Below are 17,035 nucleotides of genomic sequence, written 5' to 3' on the forward strand. Positions count from 1 at the left end.
AGACAGTGTGATACTATCCACAATGACTAACAGTAATGCTCACTAGCGCTACCTTACCCCCCCCCAGAAAGGAGGTGAGAGCACTGATAGCCTCTCTGCGAAACCAGAGAGCATCAGCAGGATGAAAGAGGGGCTGAGGAGGCAGCACGCCGAGATGAAACTACACAGGACTGCGAGCCGATGCCGGTTTTCCTCGTGTGTTTAAGGAGGAAGAGGAAGATGCAAAAGAGAGAGAAGCCAGCCGATAACCGAAAGCCACACTTTTAGGCTTCAGGGCTCTTTCAGAGTTCTTCAAATTACAACACGACAGACAGAGAGAGATGCAACATGAGGGAGTTTTGAGTGAGAGGTGTACTGAAAATAAAAGGGGGGTTCAAGGCAGGAAAAACACAGTGCAGTGTAGCTTCCAGCAGAGACGGAAAGAGAGGAAAAAATACAAGCAATGGAGAGGGAGAGAGAGAGAGAGAGAGAGAGGAGGAGGAGAAGGGTATGGCTGCTATTTATAAACCTGAAAGAGAAGCTTTGGATTGGGAAATGGAAAACAAAAACAGGAAAGGAAGAGGGGAGGGGGGAGTCAAAAAGAAAAAGCCAGGCAGATGGATGAAAAGATGGATGGATGGGGCTGCTGGTGGACTGAGGGGAAGAGAGAGGAAAAAGAGGAAAGGGGGAGGAAAGGAGGGGAGGAGGAATACATTTACCTTGACTGACACTGCGACAGGGAGGGAAAGCTGAATACCCCACTCCAAGAATCTGGAGCTCCATAACATCATGCGACACAATCTCTGCAGTGGGTTTGCTGTGGGGGCTACGCTGAATATTAGAGTATGAATGCACACATGCATGCCCACGTGCACTCTCACGCACACACACACAGATTTACTGCAATAACAGAAAGAAGTTCTGTGTTTTGGGGGCAGGTTTTCAAATATACAATAAAATTTTGAACAAAATTTCTGCTTTCAACTGTGAGTTTTCAGCTACGGAACACGAGCGGAAAATGAAGACATAAGACGATCAATAACCAGCAGCAGATAAATAGAGATGCAGTGGCATTTGCAGGAAGTAAGAAGGGTCGATATGATCTCGGAGACCTGGACATGTGGTCATTTTTAGAAGAGACCCCCCCATCCCCTCTTTAACGTCTCATTGACATCAATGCTGTCAAAACGCTGCAGTGCAAAGGAATCAATCACTTTGAGAGCACTCGGTAGGTGGTGGATCTGAGGCTCATAAATCAAACCAAAAATAGAAGAAGCTTCAGTGAAGTGACATCAACTGCATTGTGACTTCAGCATGTTTTCTGATGGCTGAGTATATGACAATACTGCAGTATTTGAGAGGTGCAGCAGCTTGCACCTCGGCATCGATTTCTTTTGGATGTTTATGTGAATAACCTGTTCCTATTGTTGTGCTCTCACGTTGCCATGGGTGACAGTATCAGATATTGTAAAGAGTAAGAAAAAAAAAAGCAACATGAATGTGAGGTGTCTGTTGGCAGAGAGGCTGGTGTTCCCCTCAGCGATGGCCCGGGGTCGCCCACTAGTGGTGGGGATGAGGGTTTGCAGGTTCTGACACATGTAATGCTGCTGTACGCATTGAACTGAACACTTCAAAGAAATAAAAGAATATTTAAGTACAATGATGATTCGGTGTTGTAAAGCAGCCCGTTTAGTGCTAGTGTTTAGTGCTTGTAAGAAGATGTAGAAGAGTGAAAAATCGGCTTATTTTACATAAACTGATGTCAGTCGCAACTGAAATACCTCAACTATGAAATGGATTGTCAAGAGATTTTGTGCAGACAATCAGACCCTCCTTGGGATGAATTGGAGTAACTTTGGGACGTCTTGTTTTTCCACTGAAAGGTTTTTTTTTCCTTTCTTTCTTTCTTTCTTGCCTTTGAGGTTGTCATTTTGTTATGTTATGCTAAACAGAAAGAGACCATCAAAAAGCACCTGGGAAAGTAGGAAATATTTCCAAGCAGTTAAATTTAGAAAATGGTTTTGAAAGAAGGAAGAAAATATGCAGCTGCTTCATTTCCCCACATGCAAATTGAAATGAGAAAATACACCAATCAGAGGTGGCAGGTTCCAGCAGTTACACCCAGCAGTTCGAACAGGGAAAAAGATCTTAGCAGGTACCCGTCATACCTGAGTGAACAGCCAAGAGACAAGCAGGTAGGCCTTTGTCTCCATAGCTTCTACAATGTGTAGTTTGACTCATATTTTTAAATAGATGTGGTTTTACATATCTTTAATAGATTTGGTTTTTGTATCAAACGTTTTGAAGTCCTTGCTCTGCTTTCATTCAACTTAAAAACAGACTCACTGTATTGACTCTACGCGCTGTGTTAGTATACTGCAGGATCACTTATAGTGCTTAAAGTGAAAAACAAAAATACTGAATTCGAATTGACATTAAAAACCTTTTAACACTTGTTACTTGTGCTTTTATTTTTAGCCTCACTAAGGAATTCTATTAATAACACTTTACATTCCATTAAACCTGTTTGATAAGGGATGAGGTTGTCTGGTTGTCTCAATCCGAATTTGGATTTAAGACAAGAGAAAACATTTTTAGTTGCGTTGTTTGATGCTGTAAAGCTCCCACTGGCCTTTAAAATCAATACACTAATCCATATCATGTTTTTGCTGTGATTTTGTAAGAGTGACTTTCAGACATGGCAGACACACTGGACGAGCTCCGCTTTCGCTGTAGCGTGTGTCTGGAGCTTTACACCGACCCGGTTTCGACTCCATGCGGACACAACTTCTGCAAGCTGTGCATTGAGAGGTACTGGGACGCCACAGAGGTGTGCCGCTGTCCCCTGTGCAAGGAGACTTTTTACAAGAAACCCGAGCTCCGGATCAACGTCTCCTTCCGAGAGGTCGTCAACCTCTACAAAAACACAAACGCAGCCCAGGTCGTGAGCGGCGAAGGCCGCGAGGCCAAAGCTGGCGAAGTGGCCTGTGACGTCTGCGTAGGCGTGAGACTGAAGGCCTCGAAGTCTTGCCTGGTCTGCTTGGCATCTTACTGTGAGAGTCACCTGGAGCCTCACAAGACAGCAGCTGCCCTGAGCAGACATAAGCTGATTGAACCAGTTAAGAACCTGGAGGACAGGATGTGTAAGAGGCACGATAAGATCCTGGAACTGTTCTGCAAGAAGGAAGAAAGATTCATTTGTCAGATTTGTGCTGAGAGCGACCACAGCCGGCATCAAGTCGTGACGGCAGAGGTCATGTCGCAGCAAAAAATGGTGAATTCAGATTTTATCTCATGAAGCGCCTAAAGACCAATCAAAGTTTAAAGTTCCATGACCTCAGCGGGGTTAAAAAAATAATACTATAGTTGGAAAGGCTGACAGGATATGACCCACTTGTTATGGAAATCGGCTGGATGGCTTTACTGCAAACCGCAGAGGGTTACTGTTTTTTGAAGTAAATGAAACAAGAAAGCCAGCTGGTTTGGCAGATGATAGAAAAATATAGCTGTAATATTTATCTTCTTCAGAGAAACAAAGACGAAATGTGTGGCTGAAGATGAAAGGATTCATTTTGTTTGGTTGCACATGAAACATGCTGTGTTTGGGAGCTTCTGATCAAGCTGTTGGCTCAGGGTTCAACTTGAAATGGTTTGCAGCAGTGACAAACTGCACCGCAACACTGAGAGGACGTGAAAAGCTGTTCAAAGGGTTCACTAGTCGTGCTAATGTATGTGAAAATAAAAATGTTTTCTCTCAACGCAAAAATGTTTTGCACTACAATCTGCGTTCTCACTTCCCTCCCAGATTCAGATCAAGAGGAGGGAGAGAGAAGTGGATCTCTTGATTCAGGATCGGAAAAAGAGGATCGAGGAAATCAGTCATTCACAGAAACGAACAAAGGTGAGCTCAAAGACAAGCCCAGAAAGGAAACCCCAAAGCACTTGCTTTTCACCACTGACCAAAACAACAAAACCAAAGCATCTGAATGCCAGAGGAGGGACATTCAGAGTGTGACAGCAGTGACGTTCAGCTCCTATTTATCAACTCAGCACACCTGTGTCAACTCACCTGTGAGGCATCTGCCCTGATTAGTGGCCCACACTCTAAACCTGAGACTCATCAACACAAAGGAATCCTCCCAAATGATCCTCTCTTTATGCAGTTTCTGACTCTGTCGGGTTATAAAACTGAACTCCTGACACGTCCTGCTCACTTTATCCCTGACATTTTGATGTTGGTTAAACATCTTCAGCCTCACTCACATTGCAGCTTCTTTCACCACATTCATTTCAGCTGCCATTTCAGTTTGTTGCAGGATGTTGTTTCTGACTGCAACTTCAAATTCTTTCAGTTTACTGTGAATATTTTAAAGTGAGCACAAGTAAAATTTTTGTAGTTAATTTAATGGAGCTTATGTCCTTTGGATAGTTGGTTCTTTTGTCTATTTTTTGTGTTTCTTTTAATTGTTTGCCTTTTCATTTCAGAGATCAGCTTACTTTCACTTGTTATCTGCTTTTTTTTTTTGTTTTCTTTTGTTTTAGTGACATATCTGAAATCACAATTAAAAATAAGCTTATTAGAGCTCACAGCATGGTGGGGTTAGGGCTAACCCTAACCCTAACCCTAACCCTAAGTTAAATTCACTTTGGCAAGAAAAATATCAGTGGTGGCTTTTATTTTGCTTTCTCAGCCACATGGCACACGGACAATTTCTCTATGTTATCAAGAACAAGCTACTGAATCTTTTCTTTTTCTTTCTTCGGTTAGAAACAACAGCTTTGACAGTACTTGACCACTGGAGTCTGATATTGATGTACAGTGATGTTCATACTTTAAATGATGCCACGTTTCATATGCTCAACCTTTAGGAGAACGCACAGAACGAAATAGAGGCAAGCGTTAAGGTGTTTACAGCTGTTATTGAGTCGATCAAGAAGACCCACGAAGAGCTTGTGGAAGAGATTGAGGCGAGACATGAAGCTGAACTGAAGAGGTTTGAAGAGCTCATCAGAGAGCTGAGGCAGGAAATTGATGAACTGGAGAAGAAGAGCGTCGAGCTACAGCAGCTCTCGCACAATGACGACCACATCACCCTCCTGCAGGCGAGTGCATGAATAATTCAGGCTTGTCTTTTACGTCAGTGTGTGAACGTATCGATGTGTGTAATCTCTGCCTTGCTCTAACTGAGCTGAAACGTCTGCAATAAAATCTACACGTCCATTGGGTTTAAAAAAGTTAAGTGAATTTTATTTGTTCAGGTGAAAATCAGAAATACGTTGCTGAAAACTATCAGTATGAAATGATTTGCTTAATCTTAATGCTTCAGCACACCAAGACATTTTGGACAATGCTATGCTTCCAACTTTGTGGCAACAGTTTGTTGAAGGCCCTTTTCTATTCCAGCATGACTGTGACCCAGTGCACAAAGCAAAGCTCCATAAAGACATGGTTGGATGAGTTTGGTGTGGAAGAACTTGACTGGTCCACACAGAACAAACTCATGTTTAGCATGCTAGCATCTAAGCACAAAATTTTCAGCTTGCTGAAGGTTCACAGGGACAACAACAGTGTTTCTGTTCCCCCTTCCCAACAGGCATTCAGCCAAGCGCACACACTGCCATCAACTCAGAACTGGCCAAGCATCCCCATTAATGAGCTGGATTTCTTGGGTTATATACGGACAGCTATGATCAACGTGAGAGAGTTCATCAACCTGGAAATTAGAGAGCAGTCAGCCACAGGCAAGTTTGAGATTACTGGTGTACTTTGTTTCACTGTATATACGTGGCAGTCAGATGGATTGCAGATGTGAAATCGCTCATAGAAATGTGAAAGCAACTGTCTCTGTTGACCAGGTGATGCACTGACTTCAAGGTTGGGGTCAAAAGCATCATTTAGCACATTGCTAACTGTGTTCTGTCTTGCCCCACAGATATTAAGAAAATGCAGAAGTTTGCAGGTTTGTCATTTTCCAAGTTTCAGATGTTTTATGAGGTTCTTATTCAAATTCAACTTAAAGTGCAGTGACACTGACTCTCCCATCCCGTCCGTCCTCACAGAGGACATCGCCATTGACCCTGACTCTGCAGGGCCTTGGCTTATCGTCTCCGAAGATGGGAAAGAAGTCAGGCAGTCTCCAAAGAAGCAGAAAGTGCCGACCAGCCCAGCAAGGTTCACAGAAAACACTTTTGCCGTTGCTAAGCAGGGTCTCAGCATGGGCAGGCACTACTGGGAGGTCGGGGTGAAGGAGAAATCCAACTGGCTGCTGGGAGTGGCTTCCAGCACTTTGAAGAGGAGGGAGCAGATCTCTCCCTCTCCAGAGAGAGGCTTGTGGACCGTAGAACACAGGGACGGAGGGCAGCACTTTGCGTGCATGGAGAAACCGCTCCCTTTAGAGCTGAGTCCTCCGCCCCAGAGGGTGGGGGTGTTTGTGGATTACGAGGAGAAGCAGATATCATTCGTCAACGCGGAGGCCAAGACTCACATCTTCACCTTCACGAAGTGCAACTTTCCAGAGCGGGTTTACCCCGTGTTTGATCCGTGTTTGTCGACAAAAAAGAAGGAGGTGGCTCCTCTGAGAATTATGATTGTGGAGATTACAAAATGAAAAACTGTTCAGGGTCAAACACTTATTAATAGACCCAGAGAATCAATGCGGTCTTCATGTCACACCGCGGTGAGGTCACGTCTTGTGTCGTCATTTTCTGTTTTATTTTGTTTCAGGTCACTTACCCTTCCTCATGTGTCACCGGTCTGATTGTCTTCCCTGAGTACCTGATTGTGTCCACCTGTTTCCCCTTACCCTCATAGTCTACATTTCCCTTGTCTTGTGCCGGTGTGTGAGTACACTCCAGCCTTGCCTCGTCCACGGCCACAAACCTCATCGTTTGCCTTGTGTGTCCTTCCTGTTTTTGGCCTCTGTTTCAGAGAGATTTTTTGTTGTAAGTTTCATAGCTCAGGTTTTTGCCATTGAATAGCGTATTTGATTATTCTTTTGTTTGTTCCTCCATTGGAGTGACTTTTTTGTTCCCTCGAGTTCATTCTAGCAGATGGTTGTCCTCCATTAGCGAGTGACTTTTTGTTCTTTGTAGTTTAATTCAGTCCAGTGTTTTTCCTCCATTTGGAGCGATCTTCTGTTCATAGAGAGAATTGTTTATTTTAATTTGTAATATTTTCATAGCCGTTTGATTTCTTCTCTTCTGAGAATTATAAATTTTTTACCCACGCGTCTCCTAGTAAGGAAGACGCACCTCAGGAGATTTCATAGCTCTTTCTTTTGCTCACTCTTCCAAGAGGTGTTTTCCTTTCGCCATAACAAAATAAAGTCTGCTGATATTATTGTCATATCATATCATATCATATCATATCATATCATATCATATCATATCATATCATATCATATCATATCATATCATATCATATCGCCAAAGGGATCAGTTGTGTATTATAAAGCAGTACAGTTTGTAGCATGTGGATTTCTTTGACATTTGTAAATATTTTTGTCTGATATGACTGAAAGTGTGAACATTACATCCACATACACTGATACAGGCCTGATGTGATCATCTTGTAATTTATAATACTGCTGTAACTGTTCTAAAATCCAGTTCTCATACCAGTGTGTAATTATTAAAATGTAGTGATATAGTATGAAGCTGGATGTAATTTCATTTAGTCTCACACAGCCTGTTTCTACATATCTTAAAGTTATAGTAAAATTACTGAGCAATTCAATACACAATTACAATATAAATAAAGATCAATGATGATACATCTCCTGTCATTGCTGTATTTTGACTTACAGGGCAAATGCACATTAAACCCACTATCACCATTAAGGCTGCTGGCACCTTGCATTTCTTTTCATTTGCTTGCTGGTAATTTTGTTCTCGGTTCCCTAAAACCGCTGGCTTAATAATCAATCTTACTAAAATGGAATTTAGCTTTTATTTATCACTGTTTGGTGGGGTGTTTTTTTTGTCATTGAAACAAACAATAAACAATTTGTCTTAATGGTTAGAGACACTGTAATGTGGCCCGTGAACTCGCACAGCGCGTCCTTTGTGTGGAGGTTTTTGGGCGTGACGCACTGAGAGTGGGAGGGCCTCTTCAGGTTTCAGGAAGAGTGCAGCACCTGTCGGTCTGTGATTCATAGCAAAGTACAACAGGTGAAGGACTGCACTAACTCGGCGTCAGAGGGAAACATGCAGAGTAAGTCCCACTTTATGGTTTTATACATCTTCTCCTGTGCGTAGGGCACACGATGTCTTCCTATCGACTCATGTTGTTTTGGCTGACTTAATGTCCTGCAGGGACGCTGGCTGACGTGTTTAAATAATGTCTAACTCGCTTCCCAGTGGCTGGGAATGTTCATTAACTAAAAGCAAAAGGACTGGAAGAAAAACACCATCAAACTAATTTAACCATGTACCAATAAGATACTGAAGCCTAACTAAAGGCCAACAGCAGGCCTGTTTGATGGCGCTGGTTCAGTGTGTTCAGTTGTGTTTTCTTTTGAACCTGATTCAGGTGCTGGAAGGTGGAAGGCCCCGACTTTCTGCATTCCTCAGATAGTTTGTCACTCACGACTGGAAAGAATGACACTCTGTAAATATGTTTCCTGCTTGTGAGCAAAAGCTTTGTGCCCTAAATAACCTGTGCCCTAATAACAGTCGTTTTCTCGTCTTTTCTCAGCTTTTATAGTCAAACTAATCTTCCTGCTTCTCTTGCTCGTATTTTGAAATCTGTGCCCTGTGTGTTTCTGTTTGATCACTCTCGCTTATCACCTCTACAAGCACGGCTTAACATTTGAAGTGCTAGTCGTCATCTCGCTACGTCGCCTGTGAACTGTTTTGAGTTTCGACATTCAGCAGGAGAGGTGGAAGGGGTTTGGGGATTTATGTGTGCTGTAACAGAACCTAAAAAGAATATAAAGTGCAGCCTCCCTTTACAGGTTAACCAAAACACATCTAGATTTTGAAGATTTTCCAAGTCTTAATATGAGACAGCCTCACTAGACTAATCACCTTTTCTCTTCTCCTTTCCTTCTCTTTATGACTGAACTCGAGCACCAGTGAAACAGTTTTATCTGTGCGCTCACTGACCTTTGACCCTGCAGTCGAGACTGAGGGCAACACAGACACCACATGTCCTGTCAGTCTTTCTTATTGCACACCAACATTTCATACCACACGTGTGATATGCACATCACTGTAGGGTGTGTGATCGGGTGTGCTGATTAATCCAGGTCAAAGGCTAACTGCTGCAGTTAACTTGTGAGCACCTGCTCTTATAGCTGTACAAACAAACAACAATACACTCTGACAAGTCTTGTGTTTTTGTCAAACAGTAAATTGTGTGTTTCTAAATCTACAAGTGCAGCTGCTAAACTGCTGTCCTGAGAGCAGTTTCACAGCAATTTACTGACCTGTGTGACCAGTCTGATTACTGTGTGATCTTTATAACTCGTTAATGGCATAACGGCGTGAACGATCCACTTTGGATGGGTGGCGAGACATGTCGAAGGCCAAACAAATCCGGTCCTAATTTAGCATTTCTACAGTTGTTTACCAAGTCTAGAAACACACTGAAAGACTTCACTCCTCCTCCTTTCTTCCAGGCATCAGTTCCCCAGGAGGCCGGGTCCTCTCTGAGGAGCAGTTCAGCTGCTCCATCTGTCTGGAGGTGTTCGTGGAGCCCGTGTCCACACCCTGCGGCCACAGCTTCTGCAAGGCCTGCCTGCAGGGCTACTGGAACCACAGTAAGAAGTTCACCTGCCCCATGTGCAAGAAGACCTACTCCAAAAAACCCGAGATGAGCGTCAACAGGGTCCTGGCTGAAATCTCCACCCAGTTTCAGGGGCTGGTGATGGCCGGAGGGGCCGGGGGAGGGGGGTCCTCCTCACGGGGGTCCACACTGAACCTGAACTCAGATACGGGCCACGATGGCTCTCCGGGGATGGACACCGGGGAGTTCGCCCGGGCTGGGGAGGTTCCCTGTGACGCCTGCATTGGGAGGAAGTTAAAAGCGCTCAAGTCCTGTGTGAACTGTCCTGGGTCATTCTGTGAAACCCACCTCAGACATCACAAAAAGGTCAGTTGTTTGTCTTCTTTACAGCTATAGCAAGGTGATAAATATCTGTCAAGTTTTTCCTTTTCAATTGCTGTAGAATTTTTGTGTACACGAACCCTAAAGTTGACAGGATTCCGCTTTAAATTCGAACATTTTTTGGAGATTCAAAGTAAATAAAGCAAACTTTTTCCCACACAGTTTGACGCATACCTCGTGTACTCGTGTATTCACATGTTCCTCCTACAGACTTACTGTGGTCACATCATGGATGACATATTATAGGTCATAAATTATAAGTTTTGTTTGAAATATTCAGATCAAGGATGATTTTTAACAGTACAGATTAAACAAATATATACACCCTACAGGTGAAGTCTTTGATATCTCACCGCCTCATCGAACCCACTTTCCACCTGGAGGACAAAATCTGCAAGAAACACGAACGTCTCCTGGACGTCTACTGCCGGACGGACCACACCTGCATCTGCACGGCCTGCGCCGAGGCCACGCACAAGTCCCACGACATCGTCTCCACTGACCATGAGTGGAAGAAGAAGATGGTGAGCTCTGGACATTTGTTAAGCAATGTTAGAAGATGTAGCAATGATGCTTTATTGATCACCAGGCCTTACAGCAGACTTAAAACTCATTTTTGACATTTCAGTTCAGATTCTCTCCCTTAAAAGCAGCTGACAAAGGCCTCACTCAAGGACAGTTCTCACAGTACAAAGCCGTGTCGATATTGATTCCACTAAGCCACAATCCTGATTTTCTTCACACAGAGTAATCTTGGTAAGAAAAGGTCGGAGCTCAAACATTTGATCAAGGAGAGAGCCAAGAAACTGGAGGAGATCAAGCAATCCATCAAGGTCATTAAGGTGAGTGGGCTGAAGACTCGTCAGGAACTGAGATCTCACCTCGCACCAGAGACAGTTTCTGTGTCAGTTTCCACCTCTGAAAACCAGGATGAGCATCAGTCTTTCCTTTAAGAAGATGCCTAAAACCCATTTGATCAAGTAAGGGAAAGCCAAGACTTAAAAATGAACAACATCATCTTTCAAGAGTACACACAGCACAGAGAAAATAACATGACAAATTTTAAACAACGCAATAAGAAAATCTAGTGTCGTAACATTAATTCAGAATTATAAAAGTGAGACCGAGAGTCCTCATTGTCCTCCTCGAGCACCAGGCTGCAGTTAATCCGATTTTAAACCGGTGAGTCATATGTTTTAAATTCAGGCCAGTCTGTTGTGTTGCATGTCCAATATTTGCCAAGGCTTCTCCTCATGTGCTCATGATCAGTATCTGTTGGAGGCGAGCATACAAAACTGTGCAGACTGTTGTACTTTGACGGGACGCTCAGCTCACGATGGGATGATATTTCACTTCACAGGTTCACTTATATTAACATTTACTTTTGCTTTGTTTGAAAATCTTTAACGTATTTGCACAGGGCCTTGCCCGCCTCCTTCCTCTCATGTTCTGCTGTAGCGAGCAGGGCGGCCAGCTAATGCAGATTGTTTTTCTCCTGCCTACTCAGATCCACGCCTGTGGCTGTTCAACCGGTGTGACCAGCGCGAGCCTTTAGTTTCCCCACACCCTTTGGTTAACTACAGCCTCCTTACAGTAAAACGTTCCTCAAGGATGAGAACTGAAAACATGAATGCTAACCCACTTTTGCTTATATAAATTACAGGACTGTAGTTGCAGTTGTAAAATGACCAAAAATTTAATTGAGGTTTTGAATGGTCTTCAATAATCTAATGAGTCACATGAGAGTGTCAGAGGCTTTAAATTTAATGCAGTCTGACTAAAAGTAAACCATATTAAATAACAAATGGGCAACGTGACGCTGATGGCTTTCATTCTTAAAAACTTTTCATGTTCATTCATTCTTTATCATGTGCAGAAGTTCCCAGGTTCAGCACAGCTTTTTGACATTTTTATTTACTTTTACAAGTACAATGAGGAATCAGTTACCAGAGAGTTGAATATCAGGATATGTGTGTGTGTGTGTGTGTGTGTGTGTGTGTGTGTGTGTGTGTATACTGTGAAAACACATGACCGCACAAGTACACGTTGCTGCGTGTGGTTTCAGCTGATTCTGCTGATAGTTGTGGAGATGACGCATCGCTGGATTTTTTGAATTGTCGAGAGGAATCGCACTCGGGAGTGAGCGAAATAAAGTTTATATAAATGAGAAAATGAAAATCACGAACATCTTGAATTGAATTGAATGAATTAAAGTACAATTTTGTTTATATTCTGGAAAACAGCATCTCAGAGAGTAGTGCTGAAACCTGAAGGGTCAAAAGCTTTTTCCCTCGCTCGACTGCAGGAAGACGTAACCTGTTGGTCCAGTTGTATGAGCAAAGCTGGGATTACTGAAGCTGCAGCGCTTGACCTTTTATTTTGTTGGACTTTTATTGCTTTATTGTTTAAGGTGGAGACTGGGAGACACAATGTAGACAACAGACGTTTCAAGGCAAGGCAGGTTTTTGTGTATCACACCCTCAATGACGAGGCGATTTCACAGCAATACTTCACATAAGATAGAAGGTATTGCATGTCAATATAAAAAGAGCTGGAGCTGTAGGAGCTGGAGCAGACCTCAGTTTTTCTGGCAGTTTGTTCCAGATACAAATGAAGTTTATGTAACACATCCTATCAGCTTAAACAGAGAGAACAAGTGCAGATTCTGAAATAAGACATAAAGTTTGTCTGAACTGGATTCGATGCCTCTGTGACACATATTCACATCCACGTCCCCTCCCCTTTGCAGGCCAGCGCTCAGAAGGAGCTGGAGGAGAGCTGGCAGGTGTATGCGGAGCTGCAGCGTATGGTGGAGCAGAGTCAGGCGGAGCTGGTGGAGGTGATCGCCACAAAGCAACGTGAGGCTGAGCGTCACGCCCAGGAAATGGCCCGAGGTCTGGAGAACGAACTCAGCCAGCTGAGGAGGCGGAGCAACGAGCTGGAAGCCTACGCCCAGACGCAGGACAAAGTGATCTTCCTGCAGGTAGAAAAGGGGATTTCAAGTGAACCAACATCCACTTTTGAAGCTTAAATACATTTTTATGCTCAGATGGCGTACTCAGCTGTGACTAATGTGCACATTTCAAATGTGAAAACTTCACAGAAACAGAATAGGAAGTTCTCAAAGAGTATTTGTTTGCAGTAATGACTGTAACAACAAGAAATGATGCAAGATGCTTTTCAGCCGCATTTGCACCACCTTTTCTCCATCAGTATTTGTAAATTAAGACCAGACTACAGCTGTAATTTTAAAACTGCATGCTGTATGACCTCACTGGTGATGTTTCCAGCGTGTAGCCTACATAAACAAAAAAACACTTAATATGCATTTAGGACACAGCGATGGAGCTAATTATTTAAAAAGCTAAGGCCTTGGGACATTAAAGTGTAAGCTTACAGTCATGAAATTTAGAAAGTTTTCTACCTTAACACCTAACCTTAACACTAACCAGACTGGAACAATCTTGATTTTCAAAAACATCGTCATTATTTATCTGAACAACAACCACGCAGCCGATTATCTGCTGGACCTCCACGGTGCCGCCGGCTGCGGCTGCTATGAGGTTTCTGACACAACATCAAAAAGCTCTATGAGCAGAGCCAGCTGTTGTGGAAGTCCCCCCCTTGTGCATTTCTCCTGGACTGTTTCCATGGATAAAATGCTGATTTTTCTCTCATGAAAGACGACTTTGAAGTTACTCCTTCAGAATTTTCCCAGATAGTACGAGGGGGAGGCAAAGGGATACATAACCCAAACATACCCAAACACAAATGCATTCACTGTTCAGTATCTGTAAGTCTTAAGATATAAATTTGCTTATCTGGCTCATTTTCCTGTCAATGCGATAATCTGCAGTGCTCTGTGTTTGTCAGCATTACTAGACTTAGATTTATAGAAAGCTGCACACTGCACACCCATGAAGCTATTTAAATAAACAAGACAGCACTGAGCATAGTGACAATGGTTTCCAGCTCGTCTGTGGCTCCCCGTCAGTGTGCATTTGTTTCCACTTTCACTTCAGACTTCGCCTCCCCTGAGGCTTCATTACGTTTTAATTTCATCTCACCTTGCACAACATTGATCTTCCATTTCCTGCAGAACCTGACGACGCTGCCTCCCCCACCCGAGCCTGCTGATTGGTCGTCTGTCAGCATCAACACCGACCTCTACCTGGGAACCATCCGCACCTCCATCAGCAACCTCACAGAAAAGTTCCAGGAGGAGCTCAAAAGGCTGTATGGGAAAGGTGAGGGTTCATTCTGGTGAAAGCACCAAAGGTACACTTCCTCTGCAAAATCCAAAACAGGGATTTGTAGGTCAGTGTACGAGTGCTTTGAAATAGAAAAGTGATTCATCGTTGCACCAACCACCCCCACCACCCTTCGCCACACTCAGATGTTCACACATACAAGACGGTGGCACAGATGGAGATGGCGCTGATGCCACAGATCATCCACTCGGAATCAGCGGAGAGGCAGCCGCGAGCAGATGACTGACAGCAGCACATGTTTTCAGCATTTACAGTTCAGAATTAGATCTGCATGTTTACCACCCACACGTGCCATCTGCTTTGACTTTGACTCTTGAGCTGAATGACTTGCTGACTTCTTTCTCTCTTTATGTCTCTCTTCCTGTCTGTCTTTGTTTTGCTCTCTCTCTCAGAGCTCCGGAAGGTACAGAACTATTCAAGTGAGTAAGACTTTAAGTTGTCATCTTGGTGATCAGCAAGTTTGTTTGGGACCTGAAGCCATGATACTTTTTGTGTGGGATTTTAGAATCATGCAGGAGTTTTTGACAATCTTAAGAAGTGCAGTGGAAGCTTATTAATATGTACAGTTCTTGAGATTGACCACACGATGGCGCCACTTCTTTACAGCTCACACAAGCTGTGCTTTTTACTCCACTAAAGTCATTTTACAGCCGGATTAATTTTAGACAGAAAACATGCAATAAATTTAGAATATATGACAGATTATTATACATTAAAGGCCCTGCACACCCACACAGATTTTTCCAGTTGTGGTGACAGTCAGGTTGGAGTTGTGCCATGCTAGAGTACTTTAACTTTCGATGCATTTTGCTGAAAATTCTTCTGTGCTTTAACTCAAGTTTGAGCACTTGGTGTCCTACTCATCAAATTAATAGTACTGAAATTAAAGAATGAACCATAACAAGAGCTTTTTTGACTTTCTTTATTTTGTAAATGCAAAAAGGAGGAACTGCTTCTCATACACGAAGCATCTTTTTCACTTGCATTAAGCAGAAAATCTGTTATTGTGATCACAGAAGTGTTGAGATATAATTATTAAGTCTTCTACGAGCATCTTATTCTGCTCTGCGGTTCCTATCCAGGTGAAGTGATACTGGACCCTTCCACGGCCCAGAAGAACCTGGTTGTGTCCGATGACGGTCGCCAGGTGAGATATGAAGAGCGTAAGATCTCCCACTCTGAGGGTCCGAAACGCTTCAGCCCCGCTCTCTTCATCTTGGGCCGAGAAGGTCTCAGCTCTGGGCGGCACTACTGGGAGGTGGACATGGGCCGCAAGACAGCCTGGACGCTCGGCGTGGCCAGCGCCTCAGCCCGCCGCAAGGGTGAGATCAAGCTGAGTCCTGAGGGGGGATACTGGTGCCTGTGGCTGAAGAACGGAGAGGTGAAGGCCTTGGCGTCACCCCGCCTGCCTCTAGTGCTGCAGTCCCAACCCAATAAATTGGGAATCTTCCTGGATTACGAAGCAGGCCAAATTTCTTTCTACGATGTGAAAGCACGTCTTCATCTCTACACGTTTGTCGATACCTTCAATGAGAATCTGTACCCGATCTTCAGCCCCTGTCTCACCCAGGACGGGAAGAACGCTTCTCCTCTCATTGTAACCCCTGTTAAACACACCTGAGGCTGACAATCAGTCGAAGGCCCGGTGGGCCAGTAGACTTTCACAACATGTTAAGGACAAAAGAAAGTTTGGTGCAATATGTTGATATTCTGTCATTTTTAGAAAGTGATTTTAGTGGTTATTTGGTCCTAAAATAAAGACATTTTCTACTCTTCTACTCTTTTCTCCTCATATGGACATGTTATCACCTTTGCTGAAATGAAATCAGGTTCAGTGCAGATCCCGGAAAGACCTTTGACCCACATAGTGACCGTTTGGAAGCAATGAAGTAAAAGAAAGGACCGTGTCACTAGTTTGTTATTGGATCAGAGCCTGACTGTGTATTACAAGTTTTTGTATACTAACAGATATTCTCTTGTAAAAATATGTGAAGGACTAGAGAGGATTATTCCAAAGGCCTGTGGTTCTTATTTTTGTAGCCTTGGTACAGGAGATAGCTGAGTTTGGGTAATGCTATACCTCTGGCACTTTTCTGGTTTTCTGAGTCTTTGTCTAACAGGAAGTATGAGACTTTGGATGTTTAGTACAGATCAAAACAATGAGGGTCATGTAAACTTGCACGTCTGGGTGACCAAATGAGAGATGCTGGCACATACTGTGGATATTGTATGTAATTTTTAAACTTAATGTTCTCATGAAACTGTTTTATGTACTTTTATATAATGTCTTTGCTTTTGTAGCTTTCTTTCTTTCTGAACTTGTTCATTAAAGATCAGTTACAAATACACAGTTTAACATAGAATTTGTCTTTTTGCTTGTTCTTAACACTAAGCCGAAGAATTTAGTTCCCAAACTAAGCTAATAAAGGAGTTAATTATTTTCCTTAAGCTGGAATAATCACAAATTGTCTGTGAACAATGGATCAATGTGTTTTATTGACATTTCAAATGACACAAACCACAGATTGTGCCTTTAACCAAACTACAATTGTAGTTTGCTGCAGTGCTGCAAGGCTCCTATAACTGAGCATGTTTTTGTGTTTTGTTGTTCCCCTCTTGTATTTGACCCAAGCTGCTCTTCTCTGAAGCGCTAAAGCCATTCCTCCTGGAGCTCTCA

The 17,035-nt window shown here is 43.2% G+C and overlaps 2 protein-coding genes across 3 annotated transcripts; both read left to right on the plus strand.

Moving 5' to 3' along the window:
• The first annotated feature begins 2,152 nt into the window (after positions 1-2,152).
• On the plus strand, positions 2,153-7,856 carry LOC124054842 (E3 ubiquitin-protein ligase TRIM68-like). Of its 2 annotated transcripts, XM_046381263.1 has the most exons (7): positions 2,153-2,174; positions 2,664-3,253; positions 3,785-3,880; positions 4,849-5,082; positions 5,574-5,721; positions 5,913-5,939; positions 6,040-7,856. In XM_046381263.1, exons 2-7 carry the CDS (start codon positions 2,678-2,680, stop codon positions 6,585-6,587), a joined length of 1,629 nt encoding a protein of 542 aa, XP_046237219.1. In that variant the 5' UTR covers positions 2,153-2,174; positions 2,664-2,677; the 3' UTR covers positions 6,588-7,856. The 2 variants fall into 2 exon arrangements, with proteins under 2 accessions (XP_046237219.1, XP_046237218.1); XM_046381262.1 differs by lacking the exon at positions 2,153-2,174 and having other exon boundaries at positions 2,333-3,253; positions 6,040-7,855.
• Positions 7,857-8,062: 206 nt separating this feature from the next.
• Positions 8,063-16,704, plus strand: btr12 (bloodthirsty-related gene family, member 12). The gene is made up of 8 exons (XM_046381259.1): positions 8,063-8,191; positions 9,600-10,072; positions 10,420-10,611; positions 10,834-10,929; positions 12,837-13,070; positions 14,187-14,334; positions 14,751-14,777; positions 15,441-16,704. Exons 1-8 carry the CDS (start codon positions 8,185-8,187, stop codon positions 15,977-15,979), a joined length of 1,716 nt encoding a protein of 571 aa, XP_046237215.1. The 5' UTR covers positions 8,063-8,184; the 3' UTR covers positions 15,980-16,704.
• The last annotated feature ends 331 nt before the right edge of the window (positions 16,705-17,035 follow it).

This window comes from Scatophagus argus, chromosome 23, assembly GCF_020382885.2.
Source record: "Scatophagus argus isolate fScaArg1 chromosome 23, fScaArg1.pri, whole genome shotgun sequence".
NCBI lineage: Eukaryota > Metazoa > Chordata > Actinopteri > Scatophagidae > Scatophagus > Scatophagus argus.